The sequence below is a fragment of the Plectropomus leopardus genome, chromosome 16, assembly GCF_026936395.1.
Source record: "Plectropomus leopardus strain MGB_pleo_1.0 chromosome 16, ASM2693639v1, whole genome shotgun sequence".
Classification (NCBI taxonomy): Eukaryota; Metazoa; Chordata; class Actinopteri; order Perciformes; family Serranidae; genus Plectropomus; species Plectropomus leopardus.
This window is the reverse complement of record NC_142191.1, coordinates 3,719,776-3,747,438: the sequence shown is the minus strand read 5'-3', so window position 1 is coordinate 3,747,438 and position 27,663 is coordinate 3,719,776. Positions and strand designations below refer to the sequence as shown.

Below are 27,663 nucleotides of genomic sequence, written 5' to 3'. Positions count from 1 at the left end.
AGGATGGGGATCGTTAATTTGTATGGATATTGATATAATTATCAAGACTCCTTAACGATCCAAGTCTTTATTGATCCACTATTGATACTTTCTATTATTTGGTGGAAAGTTTTTAACAGAACTGGTTTTACAGTCACTTTCAGTCATGTTTTTAATATTTACTCTGACAATCTTGGCATTAGTAGTTTAAATCATGTATACTAAGATTACAGAGCTCATGACAGGATACCTGTCTTCGTTACACAGGTAATGCATGATATTTGACATTCTTGCATCTGTCTTATTGATTGGTGGTGTGTTTTTGTCATCTTTTATGGAGGCACAACTTAACATTTGTGAGGAGGGTGCAGTAAAATGTCCTCACTGTGATACACAGTCCAGATTTATTGTTTCAATCATTTCCAAACACACTGCAGTTTTTATGGTCATGAATGGTGGCAAAGTGGCTCGATGGATATTGCCGCTGCCTCACAGGAAGGTGTAAGGCACTTCTGAATTGGCTTCACTTGACAGACCTGGAGATAACCTCTTCTGTTCAACAGGATAAGCAGCTACAGAGGTTGACAAAACAATTAGATGGAAGTTACGATACTGGATTTTTGCTGCTGCTGTTGTTGAGCATAAAAATCTCTGTTTAGGTTTTTAAGTTCATCACATAGTTTATACATTGTCATGTATCATCTGCCAGCAAAGCAATGAGCTAATTTTGCACCAAATTCCTCACTTCAACTTCCAAGTTACAATTCATTCAATTAATTCTGTGATCGGCTACTTTTACTCAAGAGTATTTCCATTTCACGCTGCCTTCACACTCCACGCAGAACCGCTCCAATATGTTAACAGTCACGCAGCAACTCGTCAGCAGTCGGCTGGCTGTTCACACCAGGACCACGATTCTCCTCTGTCTGAATCACATGTAGAGCTCTGTCTCTGAATGCCTGTGTGTCTCTGCCTGCTTGTGTGTCTCTGCCTGCTTGTGTGTCTCTGTCTGCTTGTGTGTCTCTGTCTGCTTGTGTGTCTCTGTCTGCATGTGTGTCTCTGACTGCATGTGTGTCTCTGCCTGCTTGTGTGTCTCTGTCTGCTTGTGTGTCTCTGCCTGCTTGTGTGTCTCTGTCTGCTTGTGTGCGTCTGTCTGCTTGTCTCTGTCGCTTTCTGTTCAGACACAACTGAAGTCTGTGGGAACATTGGATACATATTTTATAATTTATCATAATCCGATAGTTTATATCATGTCTAATATCTAATATCTGGATGGAATCTTCATTGTAGCTGCTGTTTTTAATCAACTCATCCTTCATTTACAAAGATGCAGCACGATCAAGGACAAATGTAATTTCATTTTTTTGAACATTTTGAACCTGACGCGGAGCTGGAGGCCGCAACACTTCCAATGTAAGCAGCTCAATTACTCAACAAGCGCGCCAGAATTAAGTGGGCAGAGCTTTATAGAAAATCAGCGTGCCTCGTAATGCTTCGTAACGCTCCCACAGCACTACCGTGTCCAGTGTTTTGCTACTTTACTTCTATTATAATACATTTAAGACAAAAATGTTGTACTTTTTACTCTACTGCAATTATTTTACAGCTGTAGTTATTTAACAATTAATATTTTAAATTTTGAAAAAGCATTTGATACACTTGATTATTGTCACAGATTAAACTCCTAGCCTGGGCTTGTGGCCCTGTGCAAAAATGCAGCCTACTTTCCCTTGTCACATGCCAGATGTCACCAAATAGTAACTCCTAAGGTATAATTCAAATAATTTATTTGGGAAAAGTAAAAAAAAAAAATCCATATCTTTGTACTATAACTTTTCTTACCTTTCTCTTTTAACATTTTTTATTTTCTACAAGACGACTACTCTTATTTTGATCTTGTAAGAGTGGTTAAAAGATTTGCACTTTTATGGCTTTAACTCTACATGTCACATTTACAGATTCACACACACATTCACACGCTGGCGGCCAAGGCTGCCATACAAGGTTCCAGCTGCTACTCAGTTAAAACATTCACATGCACTTATTTGGGAAAATTCTGGTTCAGTATCTTGTCCAAGGTTACTTCAACATGACGGAGACAAGACGGAGATCAGACCATTGATGCTGTAGTATATTTTAAATATATAAAGGTACTTCTTCCACAGCTGCTTATTCTTCAGCACCCATATTTATTCATGACTAATCATTCCATTAATCGCTGGGTGATTTAACCAGGGATGCACGATACGATCACCACGTTATCCTTATCTGCAGATATTGGCTTTAAAATGACATACGAGACTTGGCCAACATGCTGATTTCTGCAGCTATGACATAATAAAATATATCCATGTATATCTATATATTTCTATATCTATATCTATATATATATATATATATATATATACATATATATATATATATATATATAAAACTTTTTTCTTTAATTGATGAAGTGAACATACATATATATATATATATATATATATATATATATATATATATATATATATATATATAGATAGATAGATAGATATATAGATAGATATAGATATAGAAATATATAATTATATAATATAATTTGTGCAATGAATGAATATTACATACATTGTAAAGGTTTGTATTTTCTGCTAGTGGACCATCATGATAAGAGTATGCATAATATAATAATACCACATAAAAGAGACGTGATCACTAAAATTGGGTGGGGGAAAATAAAGTGGATATATCGATATCTGTATTGGTTATCTGTCAAAAGAGCTGTCATAAATCGTCATATCAAATATCTTGTTATGATTTCTTTCAAAAACACGGAAAGAAGGCAACTGGCAGTGAAAGAGGAAATGACCCAAATTTTGGAAAGAAAAGAAAGAAAGACACACACACACACACACACACACACACACACACACACACACACACATATATAGTTATATAGTTTAATATTTTTTTCTAATAGTTTTCCCTGGCCTTTGTCTGTTTTCCCTCTTGACATTTTTCCCTTACTTTTTCAAAATAATATTCTTAATCCAACAATTTCTTGCAATTTTTTGTTTCCAATTTACTCAGAGTTCAAAGGTTTTAATACTTGTGAAAGTCATCTGAAAGCAGCAAAAGAAAGGGGGTTAATGGGGAAAAAAGTAAGAAACATGCAGACAATAGTAGCAGCGGTGTCATTAGCCCTCTTTTCTACTCTGATATCAGCAACATTAAGCTGCTCCTGCTGATAAATGTTGGATCGCATGAAGCGTAATATGAGTGTGTTGCCATCTCATATAAAGTGTTACTCTCAAATCCGCATGCCAACACTTAAACTATGTGGTGAGAGTGCTAAAAAAAAAAAAAAAGCACACGTAAAAACTCACATAAACTGTGTAAAGATGAAAGCAAAACATTTACATGGTGTGCACAGTGGTTGTGGTTATGGCTGAGGAGTACTTGGCAGTGTGATGATGCGTGGAGCTCCTAATGAGAAACACTGAGCTCCCAGTAATTTGTTAGCCTGAGTTAAGGTCAGACCACAAATGCTGCATGATTGAGTCACCCCCAAAGTCCCTATTAGAATTTGCATTTAAAATATATCTATTATTTATGTGTGTATTATTAAAGTGGCTGGCTGTGGATCCCCTGAGCACAGCGCACAGGAGAGGCCCACAGCCACTGGACCACAATGCAGGGGGCCGACAGTCAAATAATGGACAGGGAGACATTGAAGAATAATGAGAGAAAGAAAAAAAAGAAAAAGTTGTGTGAAGTCCAAGAAAAGTGACTGTCATAATGAGGACTTTGTGGGATATTAATAATTAATACCACTTCAAGCATTATGCAACCTTCTAAGTATTTTTTTGTGACCAGATTTGTTTTTTACATTATGATGAATAATGAGCAAAGAAATGAACATAATATTATTTAAACAATAAAACTATCAGTTAAAAGAGCAATTAACAGTCTAACAAAGCTGTCGCTGACAAATAACTTCAATCTTGGTATGGTTTCAGCCCAGATGCCAGAAGAAAATGTTGAGTTATATGATTCAAAAACCACAGATAGGTTCCATTTGACGTTTCATACATATTACATCAATATTTCTAAGGTGACGTTGATCTGATAACGTGTATGAGCTGAGTTTGTCATCGGGAGGTGGAGGGGTTGGCTTCTGCCAAGCTGCAGACCATCGTTCAAGACCAACAAACAACAAAACTGGCTGGTTTTTAGCGAGACATTACAGCATTTCCAGAGAGGATAAGGCCATCAAAAGTGGTTATCTCAGCTGCACTTCCTGCTGCCACTGTGCCACCAAAAGCAGGTGTTTTTACGTGGGAGACCCTCTGCATTTCAGCCACAATAAAAGCCGGTCTTTGTTAGCAAGACATATTAGCATTTCCAACGGAGACTGGGCTATTGTACCACAGAAAACAGTTGTTTATCAGTGAGATTTCACCTGAATTTTCCGCTGCTACTGTGCCACCAAAAGCAGGTATTTTTAGGGAAATCATCAGCAACAGAAACCAGTTTTTATTTAGCAAGACATAGCAGCATTTCTGGGTGCGATGGTACCACGGCAACTCGTTTATAGTAAGACATCAGCAGGATTTCCAGCAGAAATTGTGCCACAAAAACAGGCTGTTTTGTAGCAAGACATTGGCAGCATTTCAGTGGCAAATGTGCTACTAAAGGAGTTTTTGTGTTGGTTTTTTTTAAGCCGGACATTAGCAGCATTCATAGCAGCGATTGTGCCACATAAACCAGTTGTTTTTTAGCGAGATTTCAGCTACATTTCCCGCTGCCACTGTGTCACCAAAAGCATTTGTTGTTAAGTGAGAGATCGTCTTCATTTCCAGCCGCACCAAGTGCTTGTACTTCTTTTGCAGAATGAATGATTGAATGTTACATACATTTAAAAGCATTGTATTTCATGTCTTCGTCTGCTGGTGGGCCGTCATAATGAGAGTATGCATAATAAGACGTTAATACCACTACAGAAGAGATGTGATTACTAGAATTGGCTGGGAGAAAAGAGTGATACCAATATCTGTTTTTGGCTGAATACGTTTTTAAATATTGGCATATCAGATATTGGCAAAAAGTCATACATCAAAGTATTAGATAATTTAAGTCATCAGACTACATCAGATGTGCAGCATGAATTTCTGCACTAAATTTTATGGTCATTGTCACAATAGTTGTTGGGACATTTCAGTCTCGGTCGAGAGGTCATTCTGCTTTTCAGCACGCTCTCTGTCCCTCAAAATGTGTCCTCAGTTGGAGACATTGAAGCTAAACAAAACATGGTCAAGATCCGTCACAGATTTCAACTCAGTGGGGGAGAAGAGCACAAAGTCAATCGGCTAATGATTTTTTCAACAAGTATTTTCAAGAAGCCTCTCTTAAGCCTCACTTATTGCCTCTTTCGTGCACCCAACTGAAAACCTTACCAAGTCAGGCAAAGAAATTTCAAAGCAAAGGCTGTCAATGTCTATTTACAGTCAAAGAAAGTGCAAGTACTTTTGTCCACCTTCTTCAAATAAGAATGAAAGCGTAAACGTCTTTGTTTTACTGGGAGTAAAGACTTAGCCTTGGGCAGATTCTGAAGGTAATTATCCATAACTCTTTTTTTCTTTCGGTATCCACATTCATTTGCACAAATACAGCCTGGGCAGTCCACCAGACAAATATGAAAGAGAAAACTCTTTTGCTGTGTTTAACTAATTCTGAGATCACCCATAGACCACCACATCAAAAAAAAAAAAAAAAAAGATTCACACTGAGAATCGTTTGGGTACTTTTTAGTATACATTAAGTGCCAGAGTGCATAAAACAGCATCAAAATAGAGCTTATTGATTAAAATAAATTGCAAGTGGAGGATTCCCCGCACCCCCGACAGAGGTCCAAGCTAAAACCCTCATGTCCAAAAATCCTAGAAATGTCCTTAAATCCTAGGAACATCCTAAAATCCAAGAGATGGCCTAAAATCTTAAAAAAGCCCAAAATCCTGGAAATGTCATGAAATCAGAGAAATGTCCTTAAATCCTGGAAATGTCCTAAACTCCTAGAAATGTGCTACAATCAGAGAAACATATTACAATCCTAGAAATGTCCTAAGATCCCAGAAATGTCCTGAAACCTGAGAAATGAATAAAATCCAAAAAATAACCCTCCCAAAATCCTCAAAGTCTCCTATAATCCAAAAAACGTCCAAAAATACTAGAAATGTCCTAAAATCCAAGAAATGTCTTAAAATCCTAAAAATTTCCTAAAATCCTTGAAATGTCCTAAGATCCCAGAAATGTCCCAAAACCTGAGAAATTAACTAAAATCCCCCCCAAAAAAGTGTCCTATAAACCAAAAAACGTCCAAAAATACTAGAAATGTCCTAAAATCCCACAAACAACATGAAATCCTAGACACATGTCTGGGGCTGCTGATTGGCCCCTGGCCTCCTGTCACGCTGTAAAAGTGGCCCCCAGGCAAAGCGAGCCGAGCATCTCTGCTGTAGACCTAAATGCAGCAGGTGTCTGAAAGCCAGACGTGCAGGAGAGAGATGTATTGTTTACTTGTGCATCTTAAACGCCACTCCGTCTGCCTCCTCGATGAAATCTGATATTCCTCCTGACATGACTGATGCTTTAAAAGCCTGCGCTCGCCACCACCTTTCGTCTGGAGTTAACCTTAAGGTGGCAGCACTCTGAATGTCAGCCCCTCCACATGTGGACCTTTTTAAATGCCACCACTCTTTATTCTGCAATTGTGAAACAGGACAGACAAGGGGGGGGTGGGGGTGGGGGGGACGGAGAGTGGGGTGGGTGAGAGTGGAGGATGGGGAATTATTTCCCAGCAGAGGAAAGCCAAATGACATACAATCAGCTCGGCTCAGCGGGGAGTTCATTTAACACTTGAAGGGGAATATGGGTACTAAGTGTGGGTTTTTGAAGGGCTACAGATCTGATCCGCTCATTTGATGATGTGCTCAATTACATAGATGGATGAATGGCAGCCTTGAACTTGAGAGCAGAGAGTCCTTTCTTTTTTTGGGTTCACTGATTTTCTGTCGACTGCTTTAAAAAAAAAGCAGCCCTCTAAAATATGCAGCAAATTCTTTTTATAGACCAACCTGAACATGGAGAGTGTCAACACTGGTGCTGAATGACATTAGCATCATTATTACACTTCTCTATAAATAAAGCCTCCACATGTAAAGCTATGAGTCACGGGTGCCAAGGTGTTTATGGAGATTGTGATGTGATGTGATGTGTTCAAATCCAATTTTAGGCGACATCTCTTTAAAGGTTCTGTATGTAACTTTCAGAAAGTGAGGGTCCATCCTCTGGGCCACTGCTGCAAAACTGTATATCACAGAAAAATACCTGTGAATCTGTGGTGGTAGGTGCTAGCTAACGTTAACTACTTTTAAAAGTGAATGCAAGATTTACTTCAGTTTTTTAAAAGATTTAAAGTTACATTAATTTTAAGTAATATCTTAAGTTTAAGTCTGAAAGGAAGGTCACAATTTTTAAGTTGCATTACAATCTGTTCACCTGTTTACAATAAAAAAAAAAATAAAAAATTGACACATGGACAAAGTTACATCCAGAACCTTTACGTAGAAATCTCCTGAGAATTAAACACTTATAAAAATATAAATCTTTTGAGTTCAAAAGTGGCTTTAAAAGTTTCTGACAGAACAGCAGCCAGTTAATTTAGTAAATTTGTCACAGTTTTGCCAATATAAAGCTATTTAAGAAATATGAAACTTTCAGAGCAGAGGATTTTACCATATTTTTCACCAAAATATAAACTCCTGTGCTTTGGAAATTTGCCACAATTGGAAACCAAAAATCAGATCTCAGCCCAGAACAAACAACCACCTCTTAACATCCGCCTCTTCGGCCGGCTGAGAGTGAGTGTGTGATAATCACGGGGTAAATTTGTGTGAAGAATCACTTTCCCCTTTGACACAAATCTCTCACCCGGCGATGAGGAAGTTTTGGAGCGAGATTCGGCAGCAGCAGCGATGACAAACGATAATGGTAAATCTAAGACGACAGCCGCTTCAAATAGCTGCGGGATCAACAATGACCTCTTGACACTTCAGCAAATGGAGCACATCTGACAAAACCTCCGCACGCCGCGGAGCGCACCGCGCCTGACCACAGCCGGCCGTGTTTGTTGTTCAGCGGTTTTCTCCTTTATGTTGTCATGAGATTTGCCAAGAGCGTTTCCAGTCTTGAGGGGATGAGGACAAGGAGTCAAGCATCATCTGTGATCCGGCGGCGTCCTGTAACAGCTGTCTCCGGCATCGGAACATGCGGCCGCCGCTATCCCATATTACATCTCTGCCACTCAGCGCCAACGGATCAGCAATCCAATTTCACACAAGCGCGCTCAGAGGGAGGCAACGCTGACGCAGGAATGAGGATCTATGCTCCGACAAAGACAAGAAGTTGTTTGAAGTGGCTGGAGGGGTGGCGGCGACGGTTGGCGGGGGGGCGAGCTGAAGAATTGGTTAGAAACAGTAATGAAAGTGTGATGGAGGGTGATAAAAAGTCAGGGTGATAACGTGGGGAAGGGGTTTCCATGGCTTAACTTTCATCATCTTCATCGAGCTGCTGCGGAGAGAGTTAGCTCCTAATTTCCCAGCCCGTCTCCGAGCACAAGAGACAAGCTCAGACAGACAGAGAGACAGAGAGACAGAGGGACAGAGCAAACCTCCGAGACCAATCTGCACTTTGTAAACACACCTTTGTTTGTGTAGCGACGGCCGACGCGTCGCTTTCTGCTCAGCCAGAGACCCGGCGAGACAATGATCTCTATGTACTGCGGGGCGAGCAGATGTACAGTATTGGATGACAACACACTCCTCGGCTCTTTCAATATCGCGCGCTGCAGAGTCATTGTGACATAAATAGAGAAGGAGCTCGCATCTCATCTTTCGCAAAGCAGAAAAGAGATTCAAATCTGATATCCAATGACTGCTTATTAGATCGAGCCATCAGGCCGTCAGTTTGGAGCCAGACTCATAAGACAGCCGGTGTGTTTAGGAGGCTGATTTCCATTCCCGCCCACACACACACACACACACACACACACACACACACACACACACACACACACACACACACACACACACACACACACACACACACACACACACACACACACACACACACAAACCCAGCAGAAAAAGAGGAGAGCAAGCCCCTCCTGGACCATCCTATTTTCTCCTGCCAGAGCTGTGCATACAGTCTTTTGTAAAGCCTACTGTCACCAGAACAAACCCACCACAAAGCCAGGACCCTGAAAGGTCTCCTATTTTTAGGATATCCGTGGTTTTCAGAACAATCACCCGTCTCTGCCTGTGTTTTATTTTCTCCAAAAGGATTGAAAAGAGGATTAAAATCTGATGAAGCAGATGCATTGAAAGCAGAGGCAGAGAGAATAGCCTGTTTGTAAACAAGTGACTGATATGATGGTGGACAGGAAGTGATAAATCCATATATTGCATGATTTGGCAATAGAGGAACATGAAAATCCTAGAAACGTCCGGATATGCTGGAAACATCCTGAAATACCCACAACTTCCAAAGGTCCTAGAAAAGTCCTAGAAACTTCCAAACATCCCACAAACGTCCTAAAGCGATAGAAATGTTAAAAAAAAAGATCCCACAAATGTGCTTAATCCTAAAATATCCTAAAACCCCACCCATGTCCAAAAATACAAAATAAAATCCCAGAAACGTCCAAAAATTCTAAAAGCATCCGAAAATCCTACAAAAGTCCTGAAATCCTGAAAATGTTCTAAAATCTTAGAAACATGCCAAAATAACAAAATGTCCTACAAAAATCCCACAACTTCAAAAAATTCTAGAAATGCACGAAAGCCCTTGAAACATCCAAAAATCCTAGAAATGTCTTAAAATTTCACAAATGTCCAAAAATCCTAGAAATGTCTGAAAAACCCAGAAATGTCCCAAATCCTAGAAATGTCCTAAAATCCCAGAAACGTCTTAAAATCCAAGAAACATCCTAAAATCCCAGAAATGTCCTTACATCCTTGAAATGTCTTAAAATCCTAAAAACATGTACAGGGCTGCTGTGACTGGCCCCCGGCCTCCTGTCATTTTGCAAAAGTGCCCCCCAAACAAAGCAAGCTGAGTTTTGGTGATCTAGTGGATGTTTTTAACACAAAGGACGCGCAGAAATATGAGGACCGTGACGTTCTAACATTTAAAACGGACGTATTATTTCCGTATGTAAAGGGAGAATCAATGAGACCTGAAAGTGGACGTTATTTTTTTCGCACTCTGATCGACCGGAAAAGCCGTAAACAGAGTAAATTACAGGCATTTGTGCCATATTGGTAGTCTTCGTCTCCAGTTTCCTTCACTGGTGTTTGACTTCAGATGCACAGAAGCTCTGAGGACAGATGGAAAAATGTGGCGCTGCATTGTTGGTCCAAAAGGTCAGCTGGGATCCTTCCTTTGTAGAGGACAGACAGACACAGTGGGGGACCCAGATGAGGATGAAACCTGTGGAACATCATGTCACAGTGAGATTGACATGTCAGACAACGCTCGTCTTCACCTATCCTCTGACCTGCCGCGCCGTTATCGCCCCACATCTGCAGACGGTTTTATTTCCGTGTGGATTTTTTTCTCTCTCTTAAATCAAGAAGACGGCTGTCAATTCTTTCCGCTGACGATTAAAGATGACGATGTCCTGACTGTGCGATGAGAGTGTGAGATTCCCGATAAATCTGTCATCAGATTCACGACTCCCATTTTCCATCCATCTGATTTCAAACGCTGATAACAAAAAAAAAAAAAAGAAAATGTAGTCTGACAGTTCCCTCTTTCACCAGCCTTTCCTCTGACAGTTTGACAGTGTGCAGTCCTCATGACTGAGGTGTCTGTCTGCCTCTCTGTCTGTTTGGCTCCCCGTCCGTCCGTCTGTCTGGCTCCGTCTCTCTGTCCTTGATTAGCAATCACTGCGGCACGGCCTGGTCTGATTCAGAGTGGAAAGCTTTAATTCTCCCCACATGGTGCCGAGACATCCAGACCCCGGTGCAACGGCTCCCGGTAAACACACAATCACCGCTTCTCGTTAAAAACTTTCCACAAATCATCTTAAGGAAAATCGCTGCTTAATCCGCGCTCTGCTCCCTCGAGGTCCGCTGTGTCTTAATGACACTGTTGTAGAAGCTTGATGGAGGATTTGTTTGTCCACAAACATGATGTTTGTGTTTATGGAAAAAATATGATTATAAGGAATTAATGCATGACTAATGGAAAGTTAGACAGCGCAGTAGGAAAATTATGGTGCGTAGTTTGTAAAGCGACAGGCCAATTAAAATCAGGTGTACGCATCCAACCATGGACGGATTATGAGATAATGGGGCCCCTGGGCACCGAAATGATGAAGGCCCCACCACCTCTTCTAAACAAGAGATGACTTGTCTTTCTGAGTTAATTTGTGTGATTTTTCTGTTGTTCTGTCTCTTTTAAGCCATTTCATGTCTCTCTGTGGGTTTTTTTGTTGTTTTTTTTAACTTTGTGGTTGTTTTGTAGAATTTTGTGTCTCCATCTGGTCACTTACGTGTATCTTTGAAGGCATTTTGTGTCTCTATGTGGTTACTTGTGAATCTTTCAGGGCATTTTGTGTCTTTGAAGTTATTTTGTGTGTGTGAGGGCATTTTTGTCGCTCTGTAGTTGTCTTGTGTCTCTTTGTAGATATTCTCTGTCTCTATATTGTTATTTTGTGTATCTTTGAAGGCATTTTGTGTCTTTATGTGGTCATGTAGTGTCTCTTTGAGGTATTTTTGTGTGTTTTTCTAATTATTTTGTGTTTCTCTGTAGTTGTTTTGTGTCTTTTTTTTTGTCTGAGGTAATTTTGTGTGTTCTGTAGTCATTTTCTGTCTATTTTTATTTGTTTTCTGTCTGAAATTTTTGTCTCTGATGCAGTTTCTTTGCATCTCTTTGTGGTCTTTCTGTGTGTAATTGTAGCTGCTTTTTGTAATTTTGCTGTTTTGGTGTCTTTATAGTCATTTAATTTGGCTCTTTAAGGGTATTTTGTCATTTAGAAAATAAAAAAAAATGTCTTTTGGCATTTTGCATTTATTTGATAGGACAGCTCAAGCGTGAAAGGGGGAGATTTGGGGGAAGACATGCAGCAGAGGGCCAAAGTTTAGAGTCGAACCTGCAGCTGCTGCAGCGAGGTGACAGCCTCAGTATATGAGGTGCCTGCTTTACCGCTGAGCTACTGGATGCCTGCTTTCTGAGTCATTTTGAGACTCGCTGGTCGGTATATGTTAATTTGAGTGACATTTTGCAGGTGAGGTTTGGGGGGCACCTGACATTTTGGGCCCGTTCAGTAATCGATTCATGCATCTAACCATAGAAGCTATGAGTGTCCTCCGGACGGCAGACTTTACAGTCCTGTGCCAGGGATTCAAATCCGGTTTTCTCAGCGAGGAAAAATCCAATCAGACAAAGCAAAAGAGGAAGTGACATTTTTAATACTGGCATGTCTAATACTTGAGGGCGGCGCTCTGCATACCCACTGAAGGCTGTCTTTATCCAAACTGACATTTTAGCCTGGACGGACAAAGCGGAGAGAGCTGACAGGTTCGTCTCGGCTTCAGTGTCAGACGAGCTGACTTTTAGCGCTAAAACACACTCCGACACACGCGCCACTTAACCACTTACAGAGAACAAAATGTGCAACAGACCCCTGGCTCCACATATTTGAAATTGCATAACTGTTCAAACACTGAGAATCAGATAAAGAGACATCTAGTCACCCAGGAAAAAGCCTTCAGGTTTTACACGATGGCGTCGGGATAACAAATGAAAGCCGTGCTGGTGAAAAAAAGTGTTCCTCATCAATCAGTTTTTGGTCGACTTCTGAGGACTCTCGTCTTCCGAGAGCTGAGATTTTTGTGACATTTTCACCGTGAATGCAAATGGCACGCAGCGAGTCTGTGATAAGATGACAACACATACAGTAGAAGCTAATAAATCAAATCCAGGCAGCAGAGTGTGAAGATTGTTTACCTTCCTGCTCCTCAGAGAGAGATAAAGGCACCTCAGAAAGCCTGAGCTACTTAGTATTTAAGGGGAATTTTGGAGTGTATATATTTTGAATTTCAATTGAAGGGAAAATGTCAGGAATAAAAGAACAACACAATATCCTCCATCCTTGACAGTAACACATCCGCATTAAGATTTCCAGTGTAGTATTAACGTTCTGAATGATATAATCTAATTGGATGCGGCGTCAATTTATGTCCATCAGTATAAAGTCAAAAAATGTAGGCGTCAAGCTGCTAAGCAATAATTTTTTCCTCCAGCTATGTTTGGTGTTCTTGGCTTTCCTCGTAAGGTATCTGGGTTTTCTATAAGACCCCGTGCTGAGTGTGTCTGCTTTGGAAATGTAAAGTTTCATCTTTTCCAGATGATAAGAGTTTCACTATTTGATAGAACAATTGTAGTTCCCTCTCTTATCAGAAGCTAATTCAAAAGCGGCTCTCCGCTGCCGACTCGCCTCCCCCACCCGTCTCCGTTCTGTCTCCCTCATCCAGCTTCCCCAGCGTGCGCCTTCTTAAACTTTAATCATCTCATATTCGATACATTTCACAGCAGCTCGTCACAAGGTTATGCCAGTTTTCAAAGAGACGCCTTTGCCTTTTTAGCCTCAGCCTCCATGATCAGTGATTCAGATTCTATTCTTCCAGGGATCGCTGACACATCAGCGATGCTCACATAGAGCACTGATACCAACTTACGGTGTGAGGGTCAAACCTGGCCCCCAACACTTTTCTAATTCAAAAAGAAAACTGTTTTTGTACTTTTTTTGTACATAAGGTGCCAGGGTGCATAAAATATCACCAAAATAGAGCTTGTTTATCCATAAAACAGAGGTCCTAGCTAAGCCTCTAATTCTCAAAAATCCAAAAAATGTCCTTAAATCTGAGAAAAGTTTTAAAATCCTTGAAAGTCCGAGAATCCATGAGATGTGCTTTAATCGGAAAAATGAACTAAAATCCTAGACATCTCCTAAAATGGGAAAAAAAATCCTAAAATCCAAGAAATGTCCTAAAATCCTAGTAATGTCCAAAAAAGGGAAATGTCATAAAATGGGAAAAACATCCTAAAATCCAAAAAATGTCCTAAAATCCTAGTGATCTCCTAAAATCTGTGAAAAGTCCTAAAATCCCAAAATGTCCTAAAATCCCAGAAATATTCCAAAATCCTTAAAACATCCTACAATCCTTGAAAATTCCCCAAATTTTAAAAACGTCCTTAAATCAAAGAAACACCTGGAAATCCGATAAGCAAGCTAAAGTCTTAGAAACCTGTATGAGGCTGCTGCGACTGGCCCCTGGTCTCTTGTCATTTTTCTAAAAGTGGCCCCCAAGCAAAGCGTGTTGATTGTCTCTGCTGCAGAAGTTTTCCTGATTTAAAGGCCCCCGAAGAAAAAACACTGTTAATGCACTACAGAAGTGATGCACGGTCATACCACCCTGTCTGTCAACACTGTTTCTGCTTTAAAAATGTTTCATAGCTGACAAAATGTATTGCATCGTACTTTGTTTGCCTCGTAACCGTTAGCGAAATAACACACATGCCTCAGTCTGAATGTAGTAATATTAAAAAAAGAAGAAATCACTCACAGAGGAGACATGCTTTTTGTGTGTTTTCTTTCTTTTTTTGATTGTGTCAGAGTGAGGCCGTGACACCTGCTGTTCTCTGGATGCCATGTTGCGTTGGCCACAGTATGAGGCCTGCTTCAATCCATTGGCGGGCTGACCTGGCTCAAATCAATGACCAAAAACACACAATGTGTGACTTTGTCTCAAAACGAGGCTCTATTGATTGGTGCTGTCAAAGTCTGGAGTTCAGGATTTTTGTTTTTCTCCAGATGATGCTTAACTGACCTCAAAGGACTTGTGAAAAATCAAAAACATGTTTCAAAAATATAAAAAGCATGAATCTACAATGTATTCAACATGCAGACGACAGTGGCTTTCAAACATATGCGTTGGGAATATCCACTTACTGTAAAAGAATCTCTGCCAGGTGGTGACAACTGTCATGGGATGCGGTTCGTGTCGAGACGTGCTCAGTGGAACAGCACACTTTATTTGGCCTTGCCAGCAGGGAAACTGCTTTAATAGACTGCCAGCAGCAGGTTATATAGATTATAAAAGATCAAACAGCAGTAGGTATTGTATCTGAAGCTGGAGTAACACTACTTGTTTTCATAAACTGAACTAAAGGTAAATATTAGGGATCGACCGATTATCAGCCTCTCTCTCTCTCTCTCTCATACTGCAATAAGCAGGTGTTAACATGTCAAAAGCAATTTAAGATAATGTTGAAAAGTTCCCTTTTTCAGCATTTAATTTCTGGCAATATACAGAAATTGTCAATTACTATTTGTAAACATTATTGCTAGAAAAGTTAAAGTTAAAGCAGATTTACTCCTTTTTGCTTTATTCACATTTTTTCAGTGCCGGGTTCACGATTTTTGTAGCTTTCACTTGGATGCTTGCTGTTTATGGTTTGATACCTGGTTACTAAAGTCCAGACCTTATCTGACTGTGCCCGGGAACAAATTGAACACAGAAACACAAGTAGAAAATCTTTAAATACATGCAAAGGGCACAGTCTCTGTAGGAAGAAGAAGAAAAGAAGGTGGAAGGTGGACTATTGCGTGCAAAGTTACTGTAAGCTTAAATGCTTGTGGTCAAATAAAAACCAGCCTAATATGATGCCAAAAATACACCAGAAAACAAACATTACTGCTCCTGACTGACTTAAGTACTCAAGACCATTACTTTTTAGAGGTAGAAATGCTTTCTTCAGGTTCTGCTCTGCACACACCAAATAAACAAGCCGCAGAAGGTGATTTGAAACAAAGAAAGTTGCCAAAGAAAAAAAAAATATTATTGTGATTTGTACAAAAACTTAGAAAAGTAATATTGTCAAAATACTACAAAACTCACTCACTACAAAAACTTCATCTGGAGAGCCTGACTGCACCACAGTACTACAGCTACCTGACCAGAATACCACAGACACAGAACTAACTTACTTTTTTGTTTCCAACAACATGAAACTAATGAGATGGCTAAAGGCTCGAGGAAAAGCTCACTCGGCTCTGTAGGTCAGAAAAATTCAACAGAGGAATTAATGAGATGACTGGATCAACATAAGCCTATAAGCAAAAAGTCCCACACAAACAACGTTATTAGTTTGTTCTGTTCTTTAGATCAATATGTAACTGTTTATAATTTGATTTGTGTTTTTTAAGGATTGGTAAAGAAACACAAATTCCAGCTCTGCTGCTATTAAACATCAGGGGAGGATGGATTAAGACTTTAATATTAAAGGATTAGACCAAGCAGGGAAACGCACATTTCAGAGGGCTTTCTATGGAGGATACAGTCTGAGTAATATCATCTGTTATCAGATACAAACTCCAGCTTTGACCCACGTTTAAACCCTGAGACGAACACTAAATAACAAGCTGTAACATTATTATACAAACATTTAACCCAGCAAAGATTTTTTACAAAATGTTTACCAGAACGTGAATGAGCCTGCTGTGCATCATTGTTTGAATCTCTGGCTGTGAACGACAGGTAACTGCAGACAGAGCTCTGCCTTTAACAGTTTAAAAAAGTTTTCAGTGATATTGGTGGCACACTGACATTGATGACACTGATTAACTATGTGCTATTTAAAAAAATAACACAGCTTCGAAGGTGTCTGAACGGTAGGGTTTTTTTAATAAGCAGGGTGAAATCACTGTACATACTGTAGGTTTATGGGTTATATAGTCAAAGATGTTTTTCTGCACACTTATATGAAGCAGTGACCCTTTGGGCTGTAAAATGAAGCCAACGGGGAGCTGCCCAAAAACTGCAGTTCCTCTAATGGCCGCTTGAGGCTAGCTCCAAAAATGAGTCAATCTCTATAGACACCCATGTTAAAATGACCAACTTTACAGCAGAAATCAACACGTTTACAGTCTGGTACAAAAACAGTTTTGGTTTCTATAGCTGATTTCAACATTTATGACAACTGTATCGGGGATGAATTTCTGTATAACTCACTTCTTCACGTTATTAAGGCTTAAAGTTGCACATGATTCAGGATGTGGCTGCTTTGAGTGACAGGCCATATTCTGGATATTTTAGCTTCACTTGAGCATTGCGGGGGTAAGTGGGGACGTGTAGTTCATCTTTATATACAGTCTATGTTTAAAATCAGTAAAATACTGATTTCTAGTAGAGCTGCATGCAGCGTATTGATCTGCTCAACCTCTCTATCTGTCTGTCACTCAGGAGGCTGCTGCTGCGGGACCAGGGCTCTGTATCAGGAGTCACAGACACAACAGCATCAACTGTTAGCATCACGCTGCTAACGTTACTATGTGGTTATGTATTTATGCTGTTTAGTCATGTAGCTTTGCTGTAGGTGTGATATTAATAAATGGTAAGTGGACCTGCACTTGTAAAGCATCTTTCTAGTTGTTTGACCACTCAAAGTGCATTTACACTAACATTCACATACACCCACACACACACACACACACACACACACACACACACACACACACACACACACCCACACACACACACACACACACACACACACACACACTAGTGGCCGAGGCTCCCGTACAAGGTGCCACCTGCTACTCAGTTTTTTAGCACTCATATGCACTCATACACTGATGGAAAAGCCTTCAGGAGCAATCTGGAGCTCAGTATCTTGCCCAAGGATACTTTGAAATGTGTATTACGTGTCGAACAGCCAACCTTCTGATTAGTGGACGACCCACTCTACCTACTGAGCCACAGCTGCCTAACAGCCTGGTTTCCCCTTTCACAGGGACGGTCCTTCAGTGCCGCATCAAACATCTAACAGTTGATGCCCCCAAGCCTACAATCCTCAAATATAGATTCTGATGTTATGGGAAACACAACATTAAACTCAAAATTATAAGTTTTGTTCCATGACAATATCACAACTATTTTTGACACTTTTACTACACCCCCAAAATTTGATTGCAAAAAAAATAAACAAACAAACAACAACAAAAAACATTTATAACCACTGCAACATGCATGACTTTTTTTTTTTTTTAGAAAAGCTGCTGTGAAATCAGGCATTTCAGGCTGCAAAAATCCCCCAAAACAGCCCCCAAAATCATACAGGCTACTTCAATCATTTTTATACACTCTATGGCCCAAACATATTATAAGTAGCCATAGGCCAACCAGTGGGAAAATAAATCACATCATAGCAACATTTTGGTTTATTCACTGTAGATCTGTCATTAGTTTTCTTAGCTGCTGCCATGCTGGCTAGAAAGCTGGACAGAAAAGTGCTTTTCAATTTTGTGAATCCAATAAGCTGCAATGTAGCAATTACTTCTTTTGAAAAACTCCATTTAATTATTACCTCCTAAATTGAGTAGAATTGATACTCTGAGAAAACAGATCACAGTATCTCTTAGAAAAAGTATAATAGCATGAAAAATGAAACTGGATTTTCCGCTGACATATTAAAGTCCTGTTTACAGGCAGGACGCAGACACAGTTGTGTTACATTAACAACATGTGTGCAGTGACTATACATCCATGACAACTGCGCAAAAATACATAGAAATTAATTAAAGAACCTGCAGGGGATAACAAAGAGCAGCTCTAAATTAACTACAGTCTACTGTTCCATGTGGTTAGCGTTACATCAGGATGGACGATATGAACAGATGGTACTTTTCAACTCTCAGCATTTGTCCTACACACAACCGCACCTACGCACGTGCACGCACACACAGCACTATCACGGCAACCTTATATCTCTTAACTTGAGCATTAAAGCTGAAGCAGACCACATGAAGACGGATGATTTATGACAGACCACAAAAAACACCAAAGTAAAACAATACGTCTGCTCTGTGTCCCAATTTATATCAAAGGTCCCAGATTATACTCATTTCATGTTCATACTTGTTATCTAAGTTTCCACTGGAACATGTTTACATGGTGTCAGTGTTCATAAAAGCTATTATTTTTCCCATACCGTTTGCTTGAATATACCTGTATTTACTCTGTAAACACTACGATTAAGCACCTGTTTCTTTAAAACATCATCCCAAAAAGCCCCGTCTGCTCTGATTGGACACTGCTACCAGGAAATGACTGTAACATCACAGTCACATATGTGTCAGCTGAGTGCTGTTGCTTCAGAAAACGGCGGATCACGCATATACGGTCCAAGGTTTGGACATATTTTGGCTTTTGTCGTTCTAAATAAAATGCTAAATGTCTGCAAAATATGTAAATACGAGATCAAATACAATGACAGTTTGCCATTTCAATGTTGTGTGAACTTATTTTGTTGATTTATTTCTGATCTTTTTGCAGAAAAATGCTGAATCCTGACCTCTACTTTCCAGTATTCAGGTTTTTATGTAACACACATAAAGTAAAGGGCCTTGCACTGAATGTTTGTGTTGTTCAGCGTATTGTGCTTTTACATTGTTTTACCTCCTTTCGGCAAAAAAGTTACTATATTGATTTCTTGACATTGAATCGCTATAAATAAGCCAATGTCGTTCTTGTATCATATTGCCAATCATGTATCGTAACACGCAGTGTATCATTGTTAAAACGTACTGTTACATCCCTGGTCTCTACCCATGACCTACCAAATCTGAGCAGTGCATACAGAAGTACACTTCGACAAACAAACCACACACAGAACTTTATGGACTTTTGCATTTTAGAAAAGAAAAAAAAAAGCAAATGTAATGAGTAATGAGGGTAGGGGTCGACAGATACTGTTTATTAGTAGTTAATGAGACCATGAGATCATAAAAATACGTTCAAAAACAAAAAAAAATCCACTCAAGTAAAGTACAGATGCTCATAAAATGTCCTTAAGTACAATACTCAAGTAAATGTACTTTGTTGCTGTCCACCACTGCTATTGGAACATGTCCCCACTTGGGCTTCAGTGTTTATAAAGAGAGAGTCTCCAAACAGTGGAGATCAATAACGGCCTGTCAGCTTTTTAGTGGAGCCATGGACAGAGCAGAGACACAGGGACCACGGAGAGAGAGAGCTGCATCCGTCCATCAGACTCTTTGTGACCCCCGCAGCTTTGATCGAAGATGACAGAGAAAGAGAGAGAGCAAGTGAGGACAGCAGACAGCTAAGAGGACAGAAAGACAGGCTCCTATGGCGTTGGCCAGCTCTTGAGGCCCCTGTATCTTTTCTAGGCCGTAATTAAAGCAGCGCCCGGACTCTGGGTATTTCCCTTTTTAAACGTTCCTGGTCTCTGTTGCCCGCCTTACAAAGGACTGTCAAAGGCGAGACAGAGTGAAAAAAGGTAAATCCCTGAATGAAGCTAACAGAGTGGCATCCAGGGAGGGATCTGCATTATGTCGCCGCACACGTTCCCACATATACTGTACCTTTAAACAAACGAGCACTCGCGCGCAAGGCAAAGCACCTAATTGCTCTGGCAGCCATTGAGTGATGACAATGGCCACGGTGGGAGTTGGCGAGACTTTGTCAGGATGTATGTAATTATTCAGCCCCACAAAAGGAGGGGCCGATGCGGTGCCAGAGCAGATTTACTGTGTCTGTGGTCAGTGCATTCAGCAGGGTATCTAATGATGTGCACTTAGGGGCTAAATTACCAGAGCATTGTTTACCTCGACTCTTAGAGAGCAAGGCCCCACCGAGAGTCCTCCAGAAGGTGCCGGGGAGGGAGGGCGAGAAAGAGCCCAGATGTGTCTTGTGAAGTTCAAATTAAAGCAAATGATCTGATAGTGAGGAGGAGTGCCGAGAGAAGATGAATGGTATCCATGGAAGCAGAGGCTGGGGAGAGGCTGAAATGTCTAACTCTTTTTTGGTAAAGGCCCCTCTCTTCACACGCTGCTGACAGCCAGATAGCGAGCGAATCCCTGGACGAGGGGGTGGAGAACACAAACTGTTCGGCTCTCGGCTTCACTGCTCAGACATTTCCAAGCTGCAGCTTTCTGAGTAAGGTACACAAATATGATATATAGCAAACTAGGAATATGCCATAAAACTTCAAATAAAAGCCTGGTCCTAATTAAATGTCCTTACCCTTTTACTAACCGGTGTGGCAACACGTTTTGACAAATAAAGGCCGTCTCGACTTGTATCCCGGTGTGGTTACCATGCAGTTTGTTTTTATAGAAGTTCTTTGGATGTATAAAACCTGGTTGTTGGCTACCTGCTAGAGATAACCTTATCCAGCGGCTTACAATACAAGATGCATTTAAACTTTTGTCAATATGGACATGCTACACACAATGTTAGCTCGGTAGATTCTCCACAATTCAATATTTCAGTTAATTTTACTGAAACCGTGAGCACCTCAGTCTTCCCACTGTTACCAAAATCACCAACTCCAGTCAGGATGAAATAAACACTTAATTTCCACAGTCAGATGTGAAAATATGCTCTTTACACTCTAAAATGACAGATTATTAAATGGAGCCTGGTAGGTGTGGTGACGGCAATTTCCTTCCGTTTCTAGTTATACAAAGAGGATAAAACTCTTTAAAGAAATTACCTATCTCTGTGGGGATCCTTTCAATAATGGCAGACATTTAGGATAACAATCCGAGCCTGTCGGTGGCAAGCACTTTTAGTGGACGTTAACTGCATGTTCACTTTATGAGCGACACTTGGACACTCACCAGATCGAGCGAAAGGTAAAGACAAACATGTTTTTTGTGTCTATAGGGATCCTTTCCATCATGTTGTCAGACACTTAAAATGACACTCTGAGCCTGTCAGTGGCAAAAACAAGCACTCATACTGAATGTTGCTGCTGCTGGCTGCGGCGGTCTTGCTCAGTACTGGACCACCACCAAAAATTGTTGTTCCAATTAGTCACTTAGACACAAAAACATGGAAAATAGGGTCCAGTTTGGAAAATACCCTTTAAGAAAGAAGGAGTTTGAAATGGGAAATGAGCAGCTGTTAGAGAAATAAGCTTCTTTTTTTAAAATCCATGATATTACTCAGCTCACATAATGATGCAGTCCCTTTTTTGTTTGTTTGCTTGTTAAGAAAAGCACCACCTCCAGCCATCACTTCTGACAGCAGCACCCATTTGAGCCGCTGTCAGAGGTCATTTCCATAATGAAAGAAGAAAATTACCAAGGAGGCAAAGGCAGGACAAGCCTGCCATTTGGCAGAGAGAGAAAATGAAGATGGAAGGAAAATGGTTTGGCAAGAACGGGGCACTGGACGGAGAGAGTGCAGAGAGAGAGCAGCAGGACCGGAGTGAGGGATAAGGGTGGAGAGTGCAGGAGGCAGCAGAGAGAGAGGGGGAGAGAGACGGAGGGGCTTGAAGAGCTGAGACAGTTGAACCATGAAGACAGGCGTGCCAGAGAGTTGGACAGCGCAGAAACATTTGGAGAAAGTGAGAGATGAAAACTGGAAGACAGAGAGAGAGGAAGGGAAGCTGGAAAGCCTCAAAACACACAGGAAAGTTGGAGATTATGTCCAGTTGGGGAGCCTTCACAGATTAAAAAGTCGACACACAAAGAGACGAAGACTAGAAAGAAACTTGACGGAGCAGGAAACTGTTTTTTCCGGGAGGGAAGCAGGCATCGAGCCTCTTACCTTGGCAGAAGCGGAAGCCACTGATCCCGCCGCCGTGATGCCTCGCTTGACCGCTATGTCGCCACTCGACGTTGTCACGGCAACTGTAACCGGGGTCGGGAGGAGAGAGGGGATGACCGGGAGGGGAAGGAGCCCCGGACGGTTGTTGCCATTGACGACGGCAGAGGCACAGCTATGATTGGCTCCTCCATTGTGGAGGCCAGAAGGACGGATGTCTCTCCGCTCCCAGGGTCCCCGGTAGTCCCTCTCAAAGCGGTGGTGGTGGCGTGACATCACTTCCTCTTCCTCTCAGAGGGAACAACGGGGGCAGGCCTGCAGGAAACAGAAAGAGAGACAGACATTTTGTTTTATTTATTTATATGCAGTTGTAGAGGAAGTACTCAGATCTTTTACTTAAGTAAAAGTACTAATACCGCACTGCGAAGATACTGTGCTACAAGTCGTGCTTAGTACCATCAGTAAAATGCAATTGAGGTATTAAAAGTAAAAGTATGCAATGTAGAAAAATCTTTTGAATTAATTAAAAATAAATTATCAATTTTAATTATGAACAAAAAACAAAAAACACAAAAAGTCAACAATGTAAAAACCCCAAAACAAAACAACAAAACAACAAAAACCCCAATCTTCCAAACCCCAAATTATTAGAAAATTTCAAATAATTTGCTCTCAGCTAATTGATTAATATACTTATCATCTCAGCTGTACTTGTATAAACTTTTCAGTAGTTTAATAACCATACATTACAACAAACACATTCTTATGTTTTAATGCACAAATATTAACTTGTAAAATATGTCAGATAAATGTAGTGAAGCAAAAAGTACAATAGTACCCTCTGAAATGTAGTGGAGTAAATTTTAACTTAAGGATGTAGATGTACTTAGTTATAGTCATGCGGGCTTGTTGGGGTGGGGGCTGGGTGATCCTGTCGTGTTAAACGTCATGCATCTTTTGGTTTCACGATGCCGGCATGCTGTCTTAAAATAACACACAGGAGCGACATGATGGCGCCTTTGCTTGTTTCTGTGTGAAAATGCAAAGATTGCACAAAGAAGCAGCCGTGTGGTCTGATTTCTGAGTAAAAAAAGGCTTCAAAGTGAAGGTTTCACAGACTGGGGGACAAAGAAAGAGCGAGACACAGAGTGAATTGAGAGAACATGTTGACACGGAGGTGTAAATGCTCACAGCATCTGCTCCCAATGCACCTGACTGACACGAACACACTGCGGCTCATTTGTTGCCTCTAATTCCTATTCTCCCAGTCATTAACGAGCGCTGCGACGAGAGGGAGAGAAATGAGCGCTGCTAAGCAGGTCTATAAAAAACACCATCAGTGCCAATGCCATGAGGAGCTAAATTTGTTAGCAGGGAGGCACCTAGGCTCGTCGAGGAGAGGTTAAAGCAATACGGCCAGGCGCGACACAAACAGGTGCACGCTCAGTCAAGTCGCTCCGAGCACGGCGCAGCACTATCATGACCTTGCGGTCGAAACTCATTCATCTGAATAGATAAATACCCCCGCAATTACAGCTCATCTCATACATCTAATGGCTGGTTAATTCAATCAGATTGCCCTTGAAGAGCATTTGAGGATTCTCCCCTTTTCAAGCACAGCGGGCTGCGATAGGCTGAGAGGCGACAGTGAGCTGGAATTACATCAGTATGGGGCATGGCGCTGTTGTGTACCATGAGCAGCGCATCAGTATTATATCATAAATCAAAGCAGCACAGGATCTGAGAAGTGAGATCCATCACTGAGGGGGTTTGCGGCGCATTGTACTCCGCCTCACCAAAGGCGCGTTATGCTTCCCGAGCCCTTGATAACAGATGAAATAAATAAATAACAACCTCAAACCAGGTTCAGCAAGCCCCATGCAAAATCCCCTGGTCTGTAAGGAGAGAATGACAGCGGATGATAGGTCTTTATTCTTCACGCTGGGGTCTGTCACGCTGCTTTTTGCCTCACAGAGGAGTCTTGAACTGCCAGCTTCTCTGTGTGTATCTCTGTGTGTGTGTGTGTGTGTGTGTGTGTGTGTGTGTGTACAGAGGCAGCACACAGTGCTCCTGCAGATCCGTAAAAGTCTTAAAAGGTACTGAATTTATTAACCTAAAAGTACAGCCTTTATCTGTATTAAAACGTCTAAAATCAATCTTGCAAAAGTCTAAAATACTGTATGCTTAAACCTGGGAAGAGGGATTTTAGAAACCTTTTTTTTCCGATGTTGCTTTATAAAATCTCAAAGAACTATTTTTTAAAAACAATTTGCAGAATGCCTCTTACATTGACATCACACAGATCAGGATACTGGAACAAATGTTATTTCTGGACAGGATGCTCGGAGGCAGATTTGGAGGACTCAAGTCACATGACTCAAGTCAGTCTTGAGTCGCAAATCTGAGGACTTGAGACTTGCCCCGAACGCGGTATTAGTGTTTGTGCACAGGTCAATGCAAAGATGCGAATAGACGCGAATGTTGTGGATGCAGAGGACACGAAAAAATGAAATTCATGTCTTCGCATCCATCAAGCAAGTTGAAATTTTTCAACTTCAGCGTGAACCTCCCGTTACGCTGTGTTGCGATCAGCACTAAAATCTGGTTGAGATTCTCCGGATGTTACTGAGATCCAGAAATGATGAACCAGAGCAGATTAGTTTGATTTATTCTGAAAACTTGTCAAAAAGGCAATGAGCAACTTGTCAAGAAATGTCCCTGCAAATTGCAAGAAATTAGTAAAATGTGACAAAGAAGAAGAAGCAAGTAACAAAGAGAGAGAGAGAATATTATTAGAAAGTTTAAAAGAAAAAAAATACTGAACATGGTTATGAATTGTTATTTATTCATTTATTATAATTCTGCATTTAAAATTACATAATAGATAAATAAATTATGTTACGGATAAAAAATAAAAGGATAAAAAATCTATTTTAGTGCTTCTTTAGGGGTCAGGTCATTTCCCTGTTTGTTTTTTCTTATTTTTTTCTTTTGTTTTGTAAATTTCCAGGCAATTTTCAGGTAATTTCTGAGCAATATTTTGGGTAATTTCTTGTGAAATTTCTCATTGCCTTCTTCTTATGTTCTTGAATGGAATCACGTCAATTTTCTCAGGTTTCAGAGGGTTAAATCCAACTTTCCTTGCGCTGTTGGAACCGCGAGTAGATCCTTCAGACTGTCGAGATTGTACCGTTTTTACTGTTTTACTGTTTTTTTGGATGTAATGAGAACACATATGTTCAAAACTCCAGCGTAGTATGTGAGTGTCTGTTGGAAATCTGAGTTTTTAAAGAAATCTTTGATAAAAGTGATACACGGCTCAGCCTGCGGTGGGAGCACTGGCCCCGCTGTATCCTCAGCTGCTGTGACCCTCCATTCATTTACCCGCTAAAACACTCACTCCTTCCTCCTTTATGTCTGTCTCCGTTGTGCTTTGTTTCATTCTTTCTCCATCATGCATTGTGCTGCCTCTCTCTCATTTATTTCTCTTTCATACAAAGTCTGCTCCGTCCAAATACAGCAGGCTGATCCGCGGCGATAGAGCCACACGGACCTGCTAAAAGCTGCGGGACAACACTCTCGCGCTTTCTTCCTCGCTCTCTCTGCAATAATCTTTTCTCCCTCTCTGCAGTAACCCCTTTTAACAGCCTCACATTTTCCACCAGAATAAGCTTGTATTATCTCTAAAAAATGTTTTGAGACAGAGAGAGTAACAAGGTGCTGGTCGGCTGGAACAATGGCAGAGTTAGTGCCAGGTAATATTCTCTTATCGCTGGCGCTCCACACCTCGGCTGAGAAATAAGAGGGCAGGCAGAAAATTCCTCCACATAAAAACAGGAAGAGGAGCGAAAAATAAAATTAAAAAAAGGAACATTATCTCCACAATAGTTAGAATTGGGGGCAGAGTGCATTTGCGTTTTTATTCTTACCAATCCTTTTTAGACGTGGAGTGGATACACGCCATTGTGCATCCACTGAGTCTAGACATTTTTCTTTGATTTACCAGAAACTTGACGGGTTTTCGTCTTCTGGTAAACTTCAGGAACAAGGGCGCACTGAAGACGCATTAGATTATGCAGAAAAGGTATTAAAGTGAGTCTGAAAGAGATCACAGAGGAGAGCTTTGTGGGATAACCTTCAGTTAGGCTGAAGTATACAGCTCCACAAAAGCGAAAAATAAGTAAAGTACATGTGTGTTTCCACTTCGAATGTTTTAAATATCGTGGTGGCTTAGTGGTATCAATATGAGAAGTTTGGGGATTTAATCCTGCACCAAACTATTATTCCATCTTCCTCCCCTAAATGTGTTGTTCCTATTTCTAATAAAGGAGAACACAGATAAAACAGAGAGAGACAACAAGAAATTTCTTGGTTATGTAAGTATCATCTCAGGAGGTTTTCTAAGTCAAGTTCTTGTACATAAATGCCAAAATAGGTGGCTGCATTTTCTTTTCTGCTACCTCTACAGCTGAGGTATGGTTAAGGGTCAGACCGGCTAAGGGTGGTTCACACAAGGGGTCGACAGATTATTGGCCTGGTTGATTATCGGGGCAGATGTTGGCCATTTTGCTGAATATTTGTATTAGCGTTTTATTTTAATGATTACAGGTAAAATTAATTTATTTATTAATTTAGTACAAAAAAAGTATCTGCATGGGAGGAACTTTTACTTTGGAAAACCCTCAGGAAGTTTTTTTTTTAATTCATTTTTTATTTCAATTTTCACTTGACTCTGAAAAAAATCTGGTGGAACTTGCTGTATGTGATGTTGAACATTTCAGGTTTGATTTTTTGCTAAAGGCATTTAAACAAAGGTTTGTGTTGGAGTTTGTTATATTCCAAATACTGACAGAATGATTTTCATTGTTGTAAATGCATATTGGTGCCAAATATGAGTTATCGGTCTCATTTACTATTAATAATCAGCATCATATCGGCCCTGAAAAACATTATCAGGAGCAATTTGGGGTTCAATATCTTGACCAAACATGCTTTGACATGT

The 27,663-nt window shown here is 40.6% G+C and overlaps 1 protein-coding gene across 8 annotated transcripts in view; it reads right to left on the bottom strand.

Moving 5' to 3' along the window:
- klhl29 (kelch-like family member 29) overlaps positions 1 to 27,663 on the bottom strand; it is a 380,738-nt gene that overhangs the window by 220,172 nt on the left and 132,903 nt on the right. For all 8 annotated transcript variants that reach the window (XM_088089183.1, XM_088089186.1, XM_042503866.2 and 5 more), the window contains one exon: positions 22,665 to 22,976. In XM_088089183.1, the coding sequence (XP_087945309.1) occupies positions 22,665 to 22,937 (273 nt within the window). In that variant the 5' untranslated portion in view covers positions 22,938 to 22,976. The remainder of the gene's footprint in view (positions 1 to 22,664; positions 22,977 to 27,663) is intronic.